General features: G+C 38.2%; 1 protein-coding gene across 6 annotated transcripts in view; it reads left to right on the forward strand.

The window, feature by feature from the left end:
- LOC124601449 (ribosome-releasing factor 2, mitochondrial) overlaps positions 1-18,728 on the forward strand; it is a 225,640-nt gene extending 206,912 nt beyond the window's left edge. For 5 of the 6 annotated variants that reach the window (XM_047136248.1, XM_047136249.1, XM_047136247.1 and 2 more), the window contains one exon: positions 1,928-2,409. In XM_047136248.1, the coding sequence (XP_046992204.1) occupies positions 1,928-2,107 (180 nt within the window). In that variant the 3' untranslated portion in view covers positions 2,108-2,409. Of the gene's footprint in view, positions 1-1,927; positions 2,410-18,391 lie in introns of those variants that run through there. The other variant, XM_047136246.1, reaches the window with a different exon arrangement.
- Positions 18,729-19,524: the final 796 nt, after the last annotated feature.

Here is a 19,524-nt window from a genome sequence, read left to right on the forward strand (position 1 = left end):
TCTGGCTAATCAGTTGTAACTTATGCATATCGTGTGGTGTTTTCCCTTGGTTTCCTCTTCACATTGTTATTCCAATCATGAAACAAAGTAAATAAAAAGGCAATAGAATGTTACGCAATATGTTTTACATCACTTAATTGTTGCACCTGTTTAATCTATCTGGACTGACCAGGGAATGGTCACTAGTTCTCTGACTAATTAATAATTTTAGAAACAGTAATTACGATGGAAACTTTCTGGCGTCGCACAAGTGGTACAACAATAGTGAGTCCACTTGGGAGTGAGTGTCTCAGCTAATTTACACACAGCAACACACACTCCAGACAGTCAGGCTCATGATTTTTCGTATACATGTAAAATCTGTGACATATAATATTGTATTATTAGTTGATTGTTGTGCAAGCCTTGAAGTCATTTACCTCCTCCACTTCTTAAAAGACAATATTATGGTGCCCAGTTTGCTCTGCTTAAATTTATTGCTTCCCTGAAGTTTTACAGGTACCAGTGACAGATTTAGACAGATCAGGTGAAATAAGGAACCAATAAGTGACATTGACTTTGAACTATAACAATTAAAATATTTCACACTATTAGTGAACTGAACAGAAATCCACGCCATCTCGCTATCATAGACAGATAAAGACAGACAGTACAAGATCAATGGAATATCCGATGAGAGCTTTTACAAAACATAAGAAAATTAATGCTCTTCATTTTTCTTGCTATCTACACAGGCTTAATTGCTGTGTGTATATTGCTTTTTAATCTTTGCTGTAAATTACAAAAGCGAGTAATGGATAAAAATAAACAGAGAAAAATAAAACATATACCCATATAGGTAAACCAACTTAAGTCCCAATACAAGATGCAGCAAAACAGCAAAATGGGCAATACTATGTTCAAGTTGTGGGGAAGTATAATTGCAGTGAACACATAGTGCGTAGTGGAGCGATCACTCTGTTGTAGAAATCATTCAAAAGCCAAGCTCGCTTAAATATAATTGTTGACAGAATTCAAAAATACATGGAGGTGAATGAAGGACCAGCTTCTGATTGACAAAATAAGTCTGGAGACTTGTGAAAGCTGAGAAACCAAACTACATGTGACATGACTCAACTACAAAAAATGCCATTCCTTCACTGCCCCACACTTGTGTCTCAGAGTGTCTGGGAAGACATCAGTGTCAGCAAAAAGACAGGAATTTCACAAAGAATATAATGGACCACTGGAAGACAAACTGTTTGTTGATAACTATAGTTATGGATTGGTCAACATCAAGTTAGGTGTCTTCTAGAGTTATTCTTTCCTCACACTGATGTTGGTTGTCACTATGAAACCAAGGAAATGAATTCAATTGCAAACATTTTTCAATGGCATATGTGCTGCTTTCACTTGTTCACAATAATTTTGATAAAGTCCACTTTCGTATGTAGATAAGACAATACTCCCATTCTGTAAACAGTGCAATCTTTAAGACCAATCTTTGCCATTTTCCCAGTGTTTTCCTCATGCTTCATCTTTCTGTGTATTTAATTGGACCTCATTCCACACTGTTATCAGCAGTTGGTGTATTTCTGGGAGTGGGAGATGGACAAAGTGAAAATGAAATGGTTGTATGGCCAGCAATGCCATACAATCATTCCAATCATTTCATTGTCCCTCTATCCCTCTCCCACTCCCAAAAATACACCTGTCCTGTATCCCCAAGTGCAACATGTGCATACTGTTAGCTGTGTGTGTGTGTGTGTGTGTGTGTGTGTGTGTGTGTGTGTGAGAGAGAGAGAGAGAGAGCGCACGTGTGCGTGAGCACGCGTGTGTGGAGTCATGCAAGTTTGAAGTCATAAGTCATACTCGGAAAATAATAAGGTATTTTAAGGGTTTTAATAGAATACAACTGCTTTATGTAATTTTGTATTTTTATTTTAAGGTTGTGGTTAGCTGTGTACCACTTTCCGAACTGCTTGGCTATGCAACAGATCTCAGAACGATTACTTCTGGGACAGCAACCTTCAGTATGGAGTTTTTCTCTTATAAACCAATGACAAGTGCAGAGGAAGCCAAAGCAATTGAAAGTGTTACTGGGTTTTCGACAGCTGCTTTTACATAGGTAACTGCCACAAAATAACAGACATTCATTGTAAAGGATAGTCTGACAGATGAGTTACATTTCTTTCACATGAGAAAATGGAAGTTGCAGATAACATACTCAGTTTGTTGCATTAGATCAAGACATAGAAATGCTTAACTCTGCAAGTATTCAAGACATTGTCACATCCCAAGTTGGTAGATTAGTTTGGTTTGTTGTTCATTCCATGGATCATGTGCATGACAGTTCATTATTATGTAGACTCTGTGGACTATCTCAGTGTGTGATGAAGATTACTTAACCAATAAATCATATACATTACATTTTCCAAGTGCATCTATAGCTACATGCTGGCCATATACATAGCTTTCCTTTAGAATCCTATTCCTGAGGACCTGATAAATGAATTTAATTCCAGAAAAAATATATTTAGTGGGTAAATGGACCAAAATATTTACATATGCATGCTTTGTTCCTTTACTCGCCATGTTAAATTTGAGTAAAGGATAATTAGCATCATTTGTTATTTCTGATACATTTTGTGCATTATTACTAAAAAGTACTTTTGTTTTTGAACTCAGAAGTGGTGATCACAAGCTTAAGGAAGAAATAAATGTACTATAAAGCCACTGTCAGTATGTCAAGCTTTTGTCTAAAGAGTTTTTTACAAGATGACCTGATAATATGTTAGAGAATTAGGCATTTATGAGATTGTGAGATTTTGCAGGATGATCTTGCAACAATAGAGATGGGCAAACACAAATGGGATGAGTGTCAATGTAGTAAGCAACAGCAAGTTGGTCAGTCTCCGCTACAGAAAATCAAGGTCAACATTAGAGTATACACTGTCCATAAAAAAAAGTTCCAAGACTGATTTTATTTTTGGTTTATAAGCAAAATCAGCCCAGTAATTATGGGGGAAACTTGAACTACCAACTATAAACAACAGATGTACATTCATCAAGTCAGTTGTGATCAGGCAGTGTTAATTAGTGGACATGCATCCATAATGTGTAAACATTGTTGTGTCACAAATCGATCTCTAAATGAAGTGTTCAAGAAATTCTCCAGAATGTTTTGAAGAAGGGATAAGGATGCGCAAAGTTTGTCCAGCATGACACAACTCCCAAACAAAAATGATGACATGTGGATGCCTACTGCAACTTGACTAAAATGCAAAAGAGGGACAATTCTTTTCTGGAAAAAAATGACCACAGGTGATGAGACTTGGTGTTATCTATAAAAATTTACCTCGAAATGACAGCGCACAGACGTTCACATTAATGCTCAATGCTTTGATGACATAACTGACATTCAAGCCAATGTCAAACAATGGAACATCCAGGATGGGATAATGAAAAGGATAAATTGCTACTCACCATATAGAGGTGATGCTGAGTTGAAGAAAGGCGCAACAACACTGCTATACATTTAAGCTTTTGGTAAAAAGCCTTTTGAAATAAAAAACACGCACATTCATGCAAGCACAACTCGTACAAACATGACTACTGTCTCTGGCCATTGTGTTACACAAGTTGAACAACATCTCACAGAAGGACTTGCCTGACAGTTGCATATGTTTGTACGAATATTCTGTGCATTTTACTTGATTGGGGAGTGTGTATGTAGAACACCTGAAACATTAAAAACTGTGTTCTTAACTTGCCTCTATTTTTTTATTAATCTAGTCTCAGAACTTTTTGGACAGATGGGGTAAGCTGGGAGGAGATATACTCTCTGTATCAATTAATTTTATGTATCGAGGAGTGACATTCGGCTGCAAGTTGCATTGGGCTCTTCATGTGAGAGGGGTACTTCACAAGGTAAACAGAATGCTCCTGTAAGTAATGAGAATCTTAAGGGCTGTTCCAGGATGGGGAAGCAAGAGCCAAACTACTACTTGGTAAGGCCCCATCTGCATTGATTCAGTTCCATATGGAACCCACACCAATCATTTCTGATATTAGGCCTGGAAGGCACAAAAGAATTTGTCCAGGAAAATATTTAACAGTTCGGTAGTATCACTGTCATGATAAAGGAACTGAAGTGGAATTGATTGGAAATCTGGAGAAAAATTCACTAATTAGTCAACATGTATAGGCTGTTGTGAGTTACCTTACAGGAAGTAGCATTAAAAAATGTGAATATGAAGGAATGGAGGAGAAGCCAGATGCAAGACCATTCCCATAAAATAAATGTGCTACACTACAATAAGTCTGTCAGTAGATTTTCTTTCATAGGTAAAAGGGAAAGAAAATGGTACAATTTATTGAGTGAGGTCTTAAATCTGTGGCCTAAGACACGACAGTGTTTCATGATAAGGCTGAAACTGGGTGTACTGAGGCATTAAATGACAGTGAGTGACAGTTTGTTTAAGTATAATCTGTGCAACTAAATTTTTATATTCCCCTAGGAGCCTGTGAGTTTCATTCCAATTTAATATTTAATGATTAGAGATTAGATAGATTAGAATGGTTTTTCATTCCATAGGTCCGTGCTGAGGAGATCTTCATGGATGTGGAACATGTCCTTTTTTTTTTAAAAAAAAAAAAAAAAAAAAAAAAAAAAAAAGCTGAAATAACAATACTAATAGTATGAATATATACAATACATCATTTGTTTCTATTAAAAAATTCGTCACTGGAGTAGAAGTCTTTCAGGCTCCTTTTAAACTGATCTTTATTTGTAACTAAATTTTTTGTGTTTGCTGGCAAATTATTGAAGATGATTGTTCCTGAGTAGGGGACCCCTTTTTGATCTAAAGTAAGTGCTTTTAAATCCTTGTGCAGATCATTTCTGTTCCTGGTATTGTATGTATGAACTGAGCTGTTTGTTGGAAAAAGAGATATATTATTTAGGACAAATTTCATTAAGGAGTAAATATACTGAGAAACAGTAGTTAGTATACCCAGTTCTTTGAAGAGGTTTCTACAGGACGTCCATGAATTTACTCCACAAATAATACATGTTACATGCTTCTGGACTCTGAAAACGTTTGTTTGACTTGAAGAGTTACCCCAAAATATTATACCACATGACATTATGGAATGAAAGTAGGCAAAGTATGCAAGCTTTTTCATTTTTATGTCGCCTGTGTCAGCTAACACTCGAATTGCAAATACAGATTTGTCAAGGTGTTTCTGCAGTTCTGTGGTGTGCTCCTCCCAACTGAATTTATTATCAAGTTGTAATCCCAGGAATTTAAGATTGTCAACCTCTTCTATCTGCTCTTCTTCATACTTTATGCATATGCTGGGTGGAAACCTCTTAGAGGTTCTGAATTGCATATAGGGAGTCTTTTCGAAGTTTAATGTCAGCGAGTTGGCTTTAAACCATTTATTAATATCCATGAAAATATCATTAGCAGATCTTTCTAAAACTACACTCGACATACTATTTATTGCAATACTTGTGTCATCTGAAAACAAAACGAACTCTGCTTCTGGCAGTGTAACTGATGAGAGATCATTATGTACACAAGAAAAAGCAATGGCCCTGAGATGGATCCTTGTGGGACACCACATGTAATTTCTTCCAATTCTGATGATGACTGATGACTTAATTAACTAGTCCCATGCACTGACACCCTTTGTTTCCTTTTAGCAAGGTATGACTTGAACCATTTTGCAGCACTGCCCGTAACACCATAGAATTCTAATTTATTTAAAAGGATGTTGTGGTTCACGCAGTCAAATGCCTTTGACAAATCACAGAAAATACCTGCTGCTTGTAATTTGTTATTTAATGAATTAAGTACATTTTCACTGTAGGTGTAAATAGCCTTCTCGATATCAGAAACATTCAGAAATCCAAACTGTGTTCTTGATAATATGTTATTTGTGGTCAGATGGTTGAGAAGCTGCCTGTACATTACTTTTTCTAAAATTTTTGAGAATGTTGGCAAAAGTTGAAATAATAATAGACCGTATAAACTGTGTTTTGGTTGTGAAGATAAGGCACTGATTTATTTACATTCTAAATTGGCTTATCTCGTGAAGTGATTGCGTGAATCTTTTGAGTTACTTCTTCTAAGAAATGACTGTTACAAGTGTCTGCTATTAAAAGCATCTCTCATTTTTGTCAACAAAAGAAAGGTTTCTGATCCTAAATGGGTCAGGTGTGCACTACATATCAGAGGCTGTTACCTGGTTAGCTGGCTGTTTGCAGGGTGCAGAGAAGTGTTTCTTAGATTAGGCAACTCTCCAGCCAGTTGAAATGATGATAGCTGTAAGACAACCAGTTGTCTCAGTATAAGAACCAAGCAAATATAATTTAGAGCTGAATGGTGTAAAATGCCAGTGATTCACTGTCAAAATACTCACAACAAAGCGCCTGAGTTTGAATTGCAACTAAAGAAAAGGCAGTGGAGCTCACTTAATACACAGTATGGAAAGCTGATTAAGGCTCAAAATTAATTTAGTGATGAGGTTCTGGGAAATTTAACTGTATGTGGAAAGGATAGGCTGATGGGTTATGGAGGTGATATATCTGTCACAGCAGACAAGAAACTCAAATCCATTGAGATGTAACTTGAAGCTGCATCTAACATTGTTTTTTCAGGACTCAGTATCTGGTTGGTCATAAACTTAAATTGGTTCTTTCTATGGACCACAAGTTCACCCCCATATGTAACCAAAAACTTTAGAAAAAACTTCATTTCACTAGTCTTGTATCTGCACAAGTGTGGCACCATGGTGAAACCATCACTGTCAGCACAAAATATGACTACACTAGGCAATGATGGCTTGGCAACAAACAAACCCCAGGAAGAGGGAATGAAACTTGACGTGTGAGTCAGTCTATGAAGGAGGAACAGAGCACATACACCATGTATAGATGAGCAAAGAGCAAAACGGCAATATGACTAGTAAGGGTGACTGAATAAACTAAACACATGGATAACAGAGCTCAACATGAGGCAAAGGCCAGGTCCAATGTAATTGATATCTGCATATGAACTGCTGGGACATGCCTGTTGCTGCTGGCATGTAAACACCTGTGTCAATGGCTCGGGTCATACAGTACTCTGCAAGTGACCTCCAGGACAGCATTAGGTGCTATTCCACTGACCAGTTGAAGGGGGAGGGGCTGCTGGGCATAGTGGTAAGCCGCAAACACCTGCATTTGTTTGTGGTGGATATCGGTCAGTAGCTGGTGAATCGTCATTCCAATCAGATGCATCACAACCTTTTGGACCCTCAATGCCACTGCCTCCAAGCCATCCGGATGACAGGGTCATTCATGGATTTGTTTCAGTGGAAGGCCCCCAAATGAGACAGCACATCCACTTGCTGCCAATTCCACTGGAGTTCTCCTTTCCCCACTTGCCAGTGGACGAGTTCTTGTCCCAAGTGATGCTGGTGGACCAATCGTTACTCTGGCCTCTGCAATTTTCTACCCTCCTGCAGAGCCAGCTGCATCAGCATTGTCTCCTTCAGTGGACAATCTGGTGCTGGGGTTCGGTTCTGCGAGTGAGGCCGTGGCAGAAGCCAGACCATTTTCAGCCCTAGGTGACCTTTTCAGGGAGGAGGGATTTAGTATCCCTAACATCGGATGCTGAGATGGACTGAGATGAGTTGACGTGGTTAGCAGAGTCTGCAGAGTGTGACGATACTGCCAGTGTCATGCCATCTTGCAGAAATGCTGTGTCTATCTGCATTTAGTGTCATGCACAGATTATCTGAAATCTCCACACAATTCATGTGTCCAACTAATGGAAATTAATTGCATGTTTGCTGGTCATCATACATCAGTGTTATAAACATTGTGCAACACATCATTTATTGAAGTGGTATGTGACACCTCGACACTGTGGGCTGCAACAGTCTGGGGCATGTGACTTGGGTTGGCACCCATGGCAATCATTCCACCAGACTACACCCGTTAACTGATGTTGTCTGATGAATGGCAAGAAAACAGATGGTGGATACCACTGTGAATGCAAATATGTGCAAACTCTCATGACACAATCTGGTTGACCATTACTGGGGAGTGCACTCAATAACAAAAATAACTGACAACATACAAATAGTTGCTGTCTGCATCATGGATGATAGTCAGGCAGCATACAGGAAATCTGACAACATATGAACCACCACAATCAAGTGTTTCCAAAAATTGACCTACAAAGTCTATATGCATTCTGTCCCAAGCATGCTCCAGAACTGGCGAAGAGGACGCTTGACATGGTGGTGCAGCCTGGTTCTGTGCACAGACAATGCAAGCTCGCATGAGATGTTCAGTATTGTGATCGATTGCTGGCCATCAAGCCAAAGTCTTCATTTGAGTCATACCCCAGTGCAATGCACGTGTGTGTACACGAGGATGCAACTTGGAGAGCCAACCACTGAACAGCTTTCCTCCACCGTGTCAAGCATGAAGATCTCGTGAACAACTTTGAGCTGATTCTGCAGCAGAAAAAGATACACACCACACTGAAACTGCTCCAAAGGAGGGCACTTCTTCTGGATTGCTGAAACAATTTTCTGGAAAAGATAGTCGGTGCCCATGGTGGCTGTGACCTCCCACACTGTCAAAGGAAAATCCAGCTACATCTGATGCGAGGTATTGTCCACTGCGAAAATGAAGCCTCCTGTCAATTCAACTCGGGTTTGGTTCCTACTGGCAACCACAATCATGCATGCTTGACAGTGTGCCATTAATGAATCTCATACCAGTACTCATTGGAAAGAGCGCCCATTGATGAGCAGTTCTACCTGGTAGCTTAGACTGAGGGCAGAATAAGAAATTATGGACTTGTGGTTAGTAATAAATAGGAACTTCACACAACAAACATGTAACTTTTCCACATGCTGGTAGTTACATTGCGCCACAGTAAGTGTCTTTGATGCATAAGTGGTGGACTGTTCAGCATCATCCGAGTTTCAGTGTGACAGGACTGCAATAATCCCATACTGGTACACATCAGTGACCAGAGTTAATAGTTTACCCTCCGTAAAGAAACCCAAACATTGAGCAGAACATCAACATTGCTTGAGGGACTGAAAAGTCCATTGACAGACTACACAAATTTGATGCTCTGTTGCTGAAGGTTAAGAGAATGGCATTGTGCAGGGCCTGAGAAATGAACTTAGCATAATAAGAAATCTTGCCCAAAAAGGACTGGAGCTCCTTCAAGTTCTAGGCCTTTCACAGATTTATGGTGGCTTTGGTGTGTTCATCCTTAAGAATGAAGGACATGTCCCAAAAAATGCACCTTTGGGGGAAAAAGTTACATTTTTCCAGTTTCCAATGAAGCTGTTCCCTAGAATGTGTAGAAAAACTGCACGCAGATTTGGAAAAGGCTCCTCTCACATGAATTCTGTGACCTAGCTCTCTTAGAGGGAGCTGATGCAACAGGTAATGTGCTAAATCAACTATTCTAAATATCATTGATAAATTTCTGCCGCAGACAAAATTCCCAAAGGCAAATAATAAAACTGGTGAGGAGGAAACAGGGTGTTGGCAACTAAGAAACTATGAGAAGTGGTGTCCAATGGCAACTGTAGCATTGCTTTGAGCAAGTCAGTCCATGAAAAGTATTGACTCCTCTGAAAATTTCGCCAACAATGCCTCCAGCTGAAGAGTTGGATACAAGTCCACGACACTTGTGCATTGACCACCTCTTTATAGTTGCTTCCTGGCTTCTGAATTACTGCCGAGGTGCTACCAATGATGCAACTTGGCCTTGACATGCACCACAAAGAGAATGGGGTGGGGGCGTCAAAATTTTGGTGTCGCTAATGGTTTAAGGGAGCCATGTGCATCACAAGTTTCTGCCTGACACAAAGTATTCTCAAACACTGGTCATATGACTACAGTAGAGTCCAAATCTTGAGAGGGGACCAACTGAGACACTGAATGTACTTTGTCAACTGTGTGGAAACCATAAACAGGAAAGCAATATAACCCAAAAATATTTTCCACCAACAGGGAATTAACCAATGACAACCTAATTTATAATTCCACATTCTTATAATCTGCAGAAATGGAAATTAGTTCCTCAAAGGAATACACTCTTTATTAAAAGACAAAACTTGATGTAGTGCCATTGCAACACAGGGCAGCCCATGAGCCTGTATGTTTCTAAGTTAATTAGGCCGACAGTTTCTGCCATGTCTACCTGAAATTCAATCATTCACTCACCCAGTACCAATGCTAACAGAATATGCTGGGGTTATGCTTGTGGGTCATCTGAGACAGCCTCCAGGTCCAGAGAATACAGTGGGGTCTCTAATGACTGTCCCATGATCCCCAACTTTCACAACCTGTTGCCAAATGGCCTACTTTGTGACATGACCTGTACGAGGCATCCATGTGCAGATAGTCCTGTCAGTTATACACCGAAAGACAACTGGGGCAGGACTGCCAGCTTGCCCATTGAGTGGAGACAAGTGCAGAAGGGTAGCAATGTGGAGAACACAAAAAATGATGCAAGCGAGGATTATGATACTCAACTGACTCATATCCACTGAGCCCAATGTGGGTGAAGACAGGAAGCACCACCATGCCACTGCACACAAGTTGTCAATGGTGTCAACACACAGTGGCTCAATGGAAGGTAAAGCTGCTTGGCTGATGCCAAAGGGCACCAAGGGCTGGTTACCATGCACATCTAACTTCACTAGCTCCCAACTGTCAGATGGGATGTGCTTTGCCACTGCTATAAGTTCATGCAACTCAACAGTCTTAACAACTTTGGCTAAAGAGGAGTCGTACAAATCCAATACCCTAGTTTGGACATCTAGGTCAGCTGTTAACTGGATAATTAGTGGCTCTGCATATCATATAGCACTTTGGGGGACACTCAAATCTACATTTGTGTGGGAGACCTTACAGGTTGGAGGTCCACACTGCATATGACTGCTTGGAGTGCTGGTTAAACTGTAACCATGTTGCCACCAAATGGGTTTGATGACAAAATACTAATTGAGCAACTGACAAAGTTCCTCAGAGTTAAGTATCTCAGTCTTGGTAGAGGGATGCAAATTCTGCACAATTTCATGCAATCCCATGTTGCAGGACAAAAACAAGGCAGTCTCATTTAGTGGATCAACGATATGCCTCATCTCGCAGTGTAGCAAGAACCAGTCCCGGTAATTCTCCCACCTTCGTGCAGACTCATTGAAGCCAGCGTCATGGGAGAAGGCTTCTCTGTGGGTGTCTGGTCACCACCAGCATAGCATGATTAGAGAGCAATGCTGGATTCTGTTTGAGCAGTTCTTTCATCTGCTCCTGCTGCAGCTTTTGTTGCTGCTCCTCCAGGTGCAGCTGCTCCTCCTGACATTGTAAAATTTCCAGGGCCATGTTGGGTGCAATTTAACACTATAAAAAATACCATCTCATACTTAAGAACACCCTACATCACAATTTTTGTGTCTGCGAATGGATGACAGTGCCACAAAACTGTAACTTTCGGCAGAAAATCTAACTGGAGTAGGTGACAGTTGTTTGACATTGAACTGGGGCACTGAACACAGGACATGGAATTCAATCTACAGCAGCGCAAGAATCCAGACACTGTGTATGGACAAGCATGGTGGAAAACACAGTGTGGCGAGCAATTAAGTAAGAACAGAGAAAACAGCACAGAGTAAGGCAAAGGCCAGGTCCAAGGTACGTGATGTCTGTGTAAGAACTGCCAGGGCAGGCCTATTGCCACCAGCAAGTAAACATGGGATCTGTGTCTCTGCCCATACCTATCTTAACATGTACCCTCCATGACAAAGACACTAGCTCATCTGCATCCATCTCAATGTCTGTCTAGAATGCAAGTACCTCAATGATACTATAATTGTTGGAGGATACTTTAAGCATCCAACAATAAATATTTTTAATTACAGTGTTAGTGATGGATGTGTCAAGATGTCTAGCATGATGCCTTCTCTGAAAACTACCAGCAACAGATAGTTCAAAAGCCCATTAATGATGGAAATATGTTGATTTTATGGGAACAAATGGAACTTACCTATTTTTGTGGTGGTCCACACTGAAGTTGGTATCAGTGATAATGAGGCGGTTGTAACAATAAGGATTAATAAAGTACAAAGGGCAACCAAAACAAAGTTCAGCAAACTAAATAAAGTGGCAATAGTGTCATATCTCAATGAGGAACTTGAAACATTTAGCTTGGGATAGAAGCATGTAGGAGACCTGTGGCTCAAGTTTTAAATTTTTTTTGGATATATTGTATCTAGTAGAGCAACTCATGAAGGAGGGACCTCCATGGCATACAGTCACTGTAAAGAAATTTCTAATAACCAGAGACTACTGCATAATAGGTGTAAAATGAAGCATATGGCTATAAACAGAGAGAAGGTGAATCAAATATTTTTTTTCTTTATGATGGGGCCTGCAGTGAGCCATATGTCTCAAAAGGCCATTGTAAGTAAGGGCCCAGTATTACTTCTTAAAACATTTATTGATTATTACAACAGCTGTTTTGGAAGATTTCCATTTTCAAATACATCTACATTGTCCTGACATATATATAACATTTAGTGTGTCTGTATCTGGTGACTGTTCTCATTATATTTCATGTGAAATTCTGAAATATTGATTTCATGTCAATTTTGTACTGTTTTATAATATTTTGATATAATATTGTAAATATTTCCTGCAATTTTTTGACAGTTCACACCATAGATGTTTTACTTTACATAGTTGTAAAACACCATAGATGTTTTATATTTACATAATCGTGAATGTAAATATAAAGCATCTATGATGTGAACTGTCGAAAATTACAGGAGATATCTACAACACTATATCAAAACCTTATGCCACCTGTATGAAACAGCGCAAAATTGGCATGAAATCAGTATTTTAAAATTTCACGTGAAATATAATGAGAACAGTCACCAGATACAGTCACACCAGGCGCTCGCTATATGTACGTCAGGACAATGTAGACGTTCTTGAAAATGGAAATCTTCCAAAACAGCTATTGTAATAATCAATAATTGTTTCAAGCAGTGATACTGGGTCCTTACTTACAATGAATGAAATACGTTTGGTTGTCAAGAGGGCAATGTGTGAAGCCTTCAGTGACTACCACAGCCAAAATATTTCTTGCAAAACGCAATGGAATTATGATTGTGTGTAAAGGCTGTTTAGTGGTAACCAAAGTTAGTATCCAGACACTCATAGACCAATCAGGAACAAAAACTGTGGGCAGCAAAGCAGAAATTCTGCTGTCCATTCTCAAAGAAAATCCAGCAGTATTGCCCCAGTTTAATTCTTGCACCACTGTAGAAACAATTCAAACAGATATTAATGTCAGTGGCATATAGAAACAACTGAAATCACTAAAAGTCAACAAAGCTCCATATGTTGATGGAATCCCTATCAGATATTATACTGAATTTGTGGAAGAATTAGCCTTTTTTTTAACCACAGTACAAATAAATTCCTCAAACAAAAAACCATGCCAAGTGATTGGAAGAAAGCACACGTCACATATTTCTATAATAGGGGCAGCAGAAGCTATCCACTAAGTTACCAACCAATATCCTTTACATCAATTTTTTGTAGAATCTTAGAACATATTTCAAGCTCAAACATATGAGGTATCCCGAACTGAATGATTGCCGTTGCATCATGGTTTCCAGAAAAATTGACCATATGATACTCAACTTGAACGTTTCTTGCATGACATCCTGAAAACCTTGGATTGAGGCAGCCAGACAGGTGCAGAGTTTCTTGCCTTGAAAAACCATTTAACTCACACTCCCTTTGAAATCTTAAATAAGAGGAACGTATAAATCTGTTACCTAGCATTGTAGTGGTAGATACCTAATCCTTCATAACCAATATAAGAACAGGAATGTGAATGATTGGACAGCCAAACTCCCACAAGCACTATGAAGACTGATCCACACAAGATTCTCTTAAGTAAATTAGAATATTAGGGTGTCACCAGCAGTGCTGCGAAATGGTTTGAGTCTTATCTAACAAACAGAAAACAAAGGGTATCACTGTGAAGTACCTGTGCAGTAAGCAGTCAGTCTTCATCTGATTGACAATTAATTACATGTGGTGTTTCTCAAGGTTCCATCTTGGTCAATTGCTTTTTCTTGTGCACATTAATGACCTCTTGTCTGTTACATTGCCAGATGCTAAGTTTGTTTTATTTGCAGATGATACAAACATTCCAATAAGTAACAAGTCAAGTACAGATTTAGAAATACCTGCTAATCAAATTTTCACTGACATTAATAAATGGTTTAAGTCTAATTCACTGTCATTAAACTTTGAAAAGACCCATTATATGCAGTTCAGAACCTGTAAGAGATTTCCTTCCAGCATTTGTATAACATATGAAAACATGCAGATCAAAGAGGTTGACAGTGTTAAATTTATGGGATTACAACTCGATAATAACTTAAGTTGGAAGAGTCACACCACATAATTGCTTAAGCACATAAACAAGTCTCTATTTGCAGAGAGAATGATGTCACATGTCAGGAGGCATAAAAAAGACCTTGGATAATTTGCTTACTTTCATTCTATTATGTCATAAGGGATAATATTCTGGGGTAACTCATCAAACCGAGCAAAAGTTTGTAGCATGCAAAAGAGTGTTATAAGAATCATTTGTGGTGTAAATTGAAGAACATCATGTAGAAACCTGTTCAAGGAACTTTGTATTCTAACCACTGCTTCTCAGTATATTTATTCCTTAATGAAATTTGTTCCAAGTAAGATATCTTTATTTCCAACCAATAGCTCACTACATAGTTTCAATACTAGGAATAAGAACAATCTACATAAAGTTCTAAAATCACTTACCTTGATCAAAAAAAGGAGTCCAGTTTTCAGGAACACACATTTTCAATAAACTGCCAGCAACTATTAAAAACTTGGTTACAGATAAATCACAGTTTAAACAGAGTCATAGATTGTGTTTCAAAAAACTGAGTTGAACTTTCGAGGGCTTAGGTCAGGGGGGTGCAATAGGTGGTATAGCACTTAGCAGCCCCATCAGTCAAACAAATCAGTAACAGCTTGCACTGTACGTGCTTGAAAATTGTCCTGCAAAATGGTGGTCAGGTCCTGCAGGAAGTGTCATCACTTCTGTCTCGAAGCTGTTCATTTTTGAAACATAACCTATGACCAGCTTAGAGACAGAAGTGATGAAACTTTCTGCAGGACCTGACCATCATTTTGCAGGACAGTGCTCAAGCACATACAGTGCAAGCTGTTACTGATTTGCTTGACTGATGGGGCTGCTAAGTGCTATACCACCTACTGCACTGCCCTGACGTAAGCCCTCGTGAGGTCAACTCGATTTTTAAACTGAAGGAAACACTTCGTGGCATTTGCTTCAGAACTGCTACAAATTCGTCAGGCAAATGACCACGCCATTCGAACTGTCAACCCAACTGGCACTGCTAAGAGTATCCTAAGACTTCCACATCAGTGGCAATGGGTTATACACAATGCTGGTGACTACTTTGAAGGTCTGTAAAACTTTGAAACAAGTATCTATTTTGTTTGAGCTGTAAATTAATAGTTGCTACTATTAAAGTTCCAACCCTCGTATAATCTCCTCAGTGAAACAAAGTTAAGTTTGTGGAGTAACAGAAGTGCAGAATCAATCATGTGATGCACTAGACAAGGATAAATGCGTACCATGTATATTTTATATCTATAACAGGGCTCTTGACACTGTCAACTCTAAAACTCTACTAAAAAAGCTAATGTAGTTGGGAATAAGAGAAATTGCCAATGACTGGCTCTGATTACATCTTAAAAACAGAATAAAACAGTAGAGGTATCACAGATGTCAAATGAAGCAAAATTTTTAGTGAATCTGTCATCATGTCCCAAGAATATTACTGTAGGAGTGCATGGATCTTAGTACCAATATTATTTTCAGCATTCATCAGTGATCTTGCAGACAATGTTAATCATAGGGAAAAATTCTTTTTGCTGATGACAGTAACACTAATGACAGATAAAACACTAAAACTCATATTTGAGAAAGAAAATGAAACCATCATGAATATTCATATTTGATCATAATGCAGTAAACTTGCACTGTTCCTAAAAAAAAACAAATAGCATTAATTTCTTTTTAAAGAGAAAATAAATCTGTAAAATTCAGTGCGGATACAAATTTCATTGACTGTGTATCAAACACCAAATTTTCAGGAGTTTAAAATTGATTGTCAGCTGAATTGGAATAAACACACAAACAGACTAGCAGGTATAATGTTTGGAGGTCCCATATGCACAACAGGGACACAGTCTTCATACAACAGAAAAGAGCCTTTTGAATAATAACTAAAAATAATAACCAAGCTCCGTACAGAGATCTCTTTAAGCAGCTGGGGATTCTAACTACCCCATATGAGTATATATACCTATATGTATGTGCACATCATGAATATTGATTTGGTTTGATTTACTCATCGATCTTTAAGCATTTTCTATGCAATTGATATTGTCATTTTGCATATATTGTATAGCTACATAATAAACCATACATTTTTAAAAAGTTGAAGGAATATATATGGTTTATATTGGAAACATTCAGTTATCATTAAATATAAATGTGTTGTGCAGAATGACAAAAGGAGAAACAGTAAGTGTAACACAATACACATGCTGAGAAAAATATTTTAACAAATGTAAATGGGACATGCTTATTAATATTAATCATTAAGTGTAAATGTATTATGAAAATAAAACACAACAGTGTGATACAGAATCATTTTCAGAAGAGCTCAAGAAATAAAGTGGTCATATCATGCAGCATCTTTAGTAGGTTAGATCATTTTTATTATGTATCTTAAATCCTTCTATCATATAGAAGGATTTTTGTTCAAGCCACCTTTTTGTAATATTTCTGAAGACATTCAGTGATACATTGTGTGCTGTAGGTGGTAACATATTAAATAATTGTATCTCTATCTAGGTTTAACTATTATTTTTTAAGTCTAGTAACTTGGATGTCCATCATTTGCCTTTGAGGTGTGTTATGGTTATATAAAAATTTTCATAGTTTATGGCTGTCTTAGTTCTCCTTGATATGCACCAAGCAACTGAGAATAAGCAGTGATGCGACTGTCAGTATTTTGATCTTTGTAAAGTATTCTGCATGATTTCTTATTTCTTGCTCCAGCAACTTACCTAATGGTCTTTTTCTGCCAAATAAAAATTCATTTTGCTCCAGAGGAGCTGCCCCACAACATCATTGCATATGTCAGGTGGCTGTGAAAAATGACATAATAGGAGTTCAGTAGTTGCTTGTTCATCGCACAAATCTTAAGTTTAGTTAGTAGGTAGGTGACTCAGGCTAACTTTATGCATAAATAGTTAGTGTTAGTTTCCCAAGTTAATTTAGTATCAAGATGAATGCCAAGATGATTAACTGAGGCACCACAGTCCTTGTTGTGATGTGGGCTGAAAAGAATATTTACAGTTGTAGAGTGATTAATTTGCAATTCATTTACTCTGAACCATGTACTGGATATTCCGAATTGTTCTGCAATTCTGTGCTTGAGTGTGTCCAAGTCACTATCACTGTAACGAAGGTAGCATCCAGTATGGACTTACATGGCATCATGTTGGACAAATCATTTATATAAATTATGAAACAGTAGCATTCATGATCATGGAACAACATACAAACTAAATGTGCATTTATCAGGAGGTGCACATATTTGGATTGTAGTAGTCTCTTTTTGGATAATTTACCGTATAATGTTATTCCCTTATAGAAAATGCTGTCCCCCCCCCTGGTGATGGCAATGTGGACGATTGCCGAAATATTGTGTCCTATGCACACTCATACCAGGTTGTTCACCTGAGATTTATTTCATTATTTCATTATAAAGCAAAAGTGTTACTCCTCCAAGGAGTAAGTAATAGACATTAACACAGCATGCCAAGCTGCACATACAAACTTCGTGGTTGATACCATTCATTTGTCACTGCACAGTCACTCAACTTGCACCACAAATGCTTCTTTGGATGACACAAATAGAGCTAAAACACACAGTCACAGTAGTCAACATGTGTAGCAGTTGCTACAGGAGCCCTCTTGGTTGGTGAAAGTGGAACATGGAATGCATTCTCTGAACCAGGCTGGGAAGTGGACGTGTCGTCCAGAGCAGGTGGTGTGCATCAACTTGTTTTGGTGGCAGCTCTTGACTGTTGGGTTGGTGGATAGGGGAAAGGGGGGGGGGGGGTGATACCTCCTCGAAAATGGAAAATGTAAGTGGCCTTCACTCTGCTAAGAGACATGGTGGCCTGTTTTCCATTCACTATTATGACCATTATGTGTTTGTCTCTGTGCAGGTGATAAACTTGGTGGAGATGCCATTCATATGTCACCACACAGTCACTCAACTCACATCACAGCTGTAGCTCTGGTTTCGCATGAACAATCTGTTCAAACAGCCGGGAGCTCTTAACTGTACCAAGTAAGTATGTATACCAATGTGTTTTGCACATAAAGAAGAACATCAGCAGTTATCTCACAAACAGCAGCGTACATGGTCATGGAACAAGAGCCATACTAAAATTATAATTACCAAAAGTAAACAAACACAAAACAGCATTTTGTACAAGGGAATAACATTGTTCAATAAATTGCCCAAGGACATAAAAAAACAACCAATTAAAGCATACATTTTAAATAATTCATATTACAAAGTCAAGGATTATTTAGATACAATAAAAAATGAACATTATTTAACAATAGCCAACTGTCATTTACGTTAGACTGCTACTTCTTACAGTAAAATGCTATGCTCAGGATCTGTGATGGACATTCTAACCTTTTTCCATTTTTTGTTTACATTGTCTCATTCACTGTGGTGAAGTTTTTCTATTAGAATATCATATTACATTATATCATTTTGTAAATATCTGTGGATGACTAAGCAACTAACTAATTAGAAAATAGCTGGTGTATCTTGAATTTTCTCATTTTGAGAGAACTGAAGAGCAATCTGTTTAATTGTTAAAAACCATTCAACAACTAAAACTGCATAAAATATTTTTTTATTTAAGACAACCAATTTCAACAAACTATGCTGTCATCTTCAGGTCTTAAAATCTCTTGTTGTAAAACTTGTTCATTTTATGCTGACCTCACACACAGGATGTCAAGTGGATAAAAATAGCACATTATAATAGGTTTGCCATCACTAAAATATTTTAAAAAACATAAAGCAACTTGTGCAACAGACTACATCAATATACATATTGCTCACTGTTGCTCATTGCATTATATGACCATGGTAGGCAATAGCACAACTGTTTACATATGCTGGACATATTCTAAAAAGTGTGAATCCACTTTAAATGGCATATAAGGTACAACTGTACAATTGGTAAATGTAGGATAAGTTATTTGAACATGCAATTTGAACAGTAATTAGTATAGTGATTGCTATTGTACATTACCATAAAGGCCATTTCACTAA

This window comes from Schistocerca americana, chromosome 1 (assembly GCF_021461395.2).
Source record: "Schistocerca americana isolate TAMUIC-IGC-003095 chromosome 1, iqSchAmer2.1, whole genome shotgun sequence".
NCBI classification, from domain to species: Eukaryota; Metazoa; Arthropoda; class Insecta; order Orthoptera; family Acrididae; genus Schistocerca; species Schistocerca americana.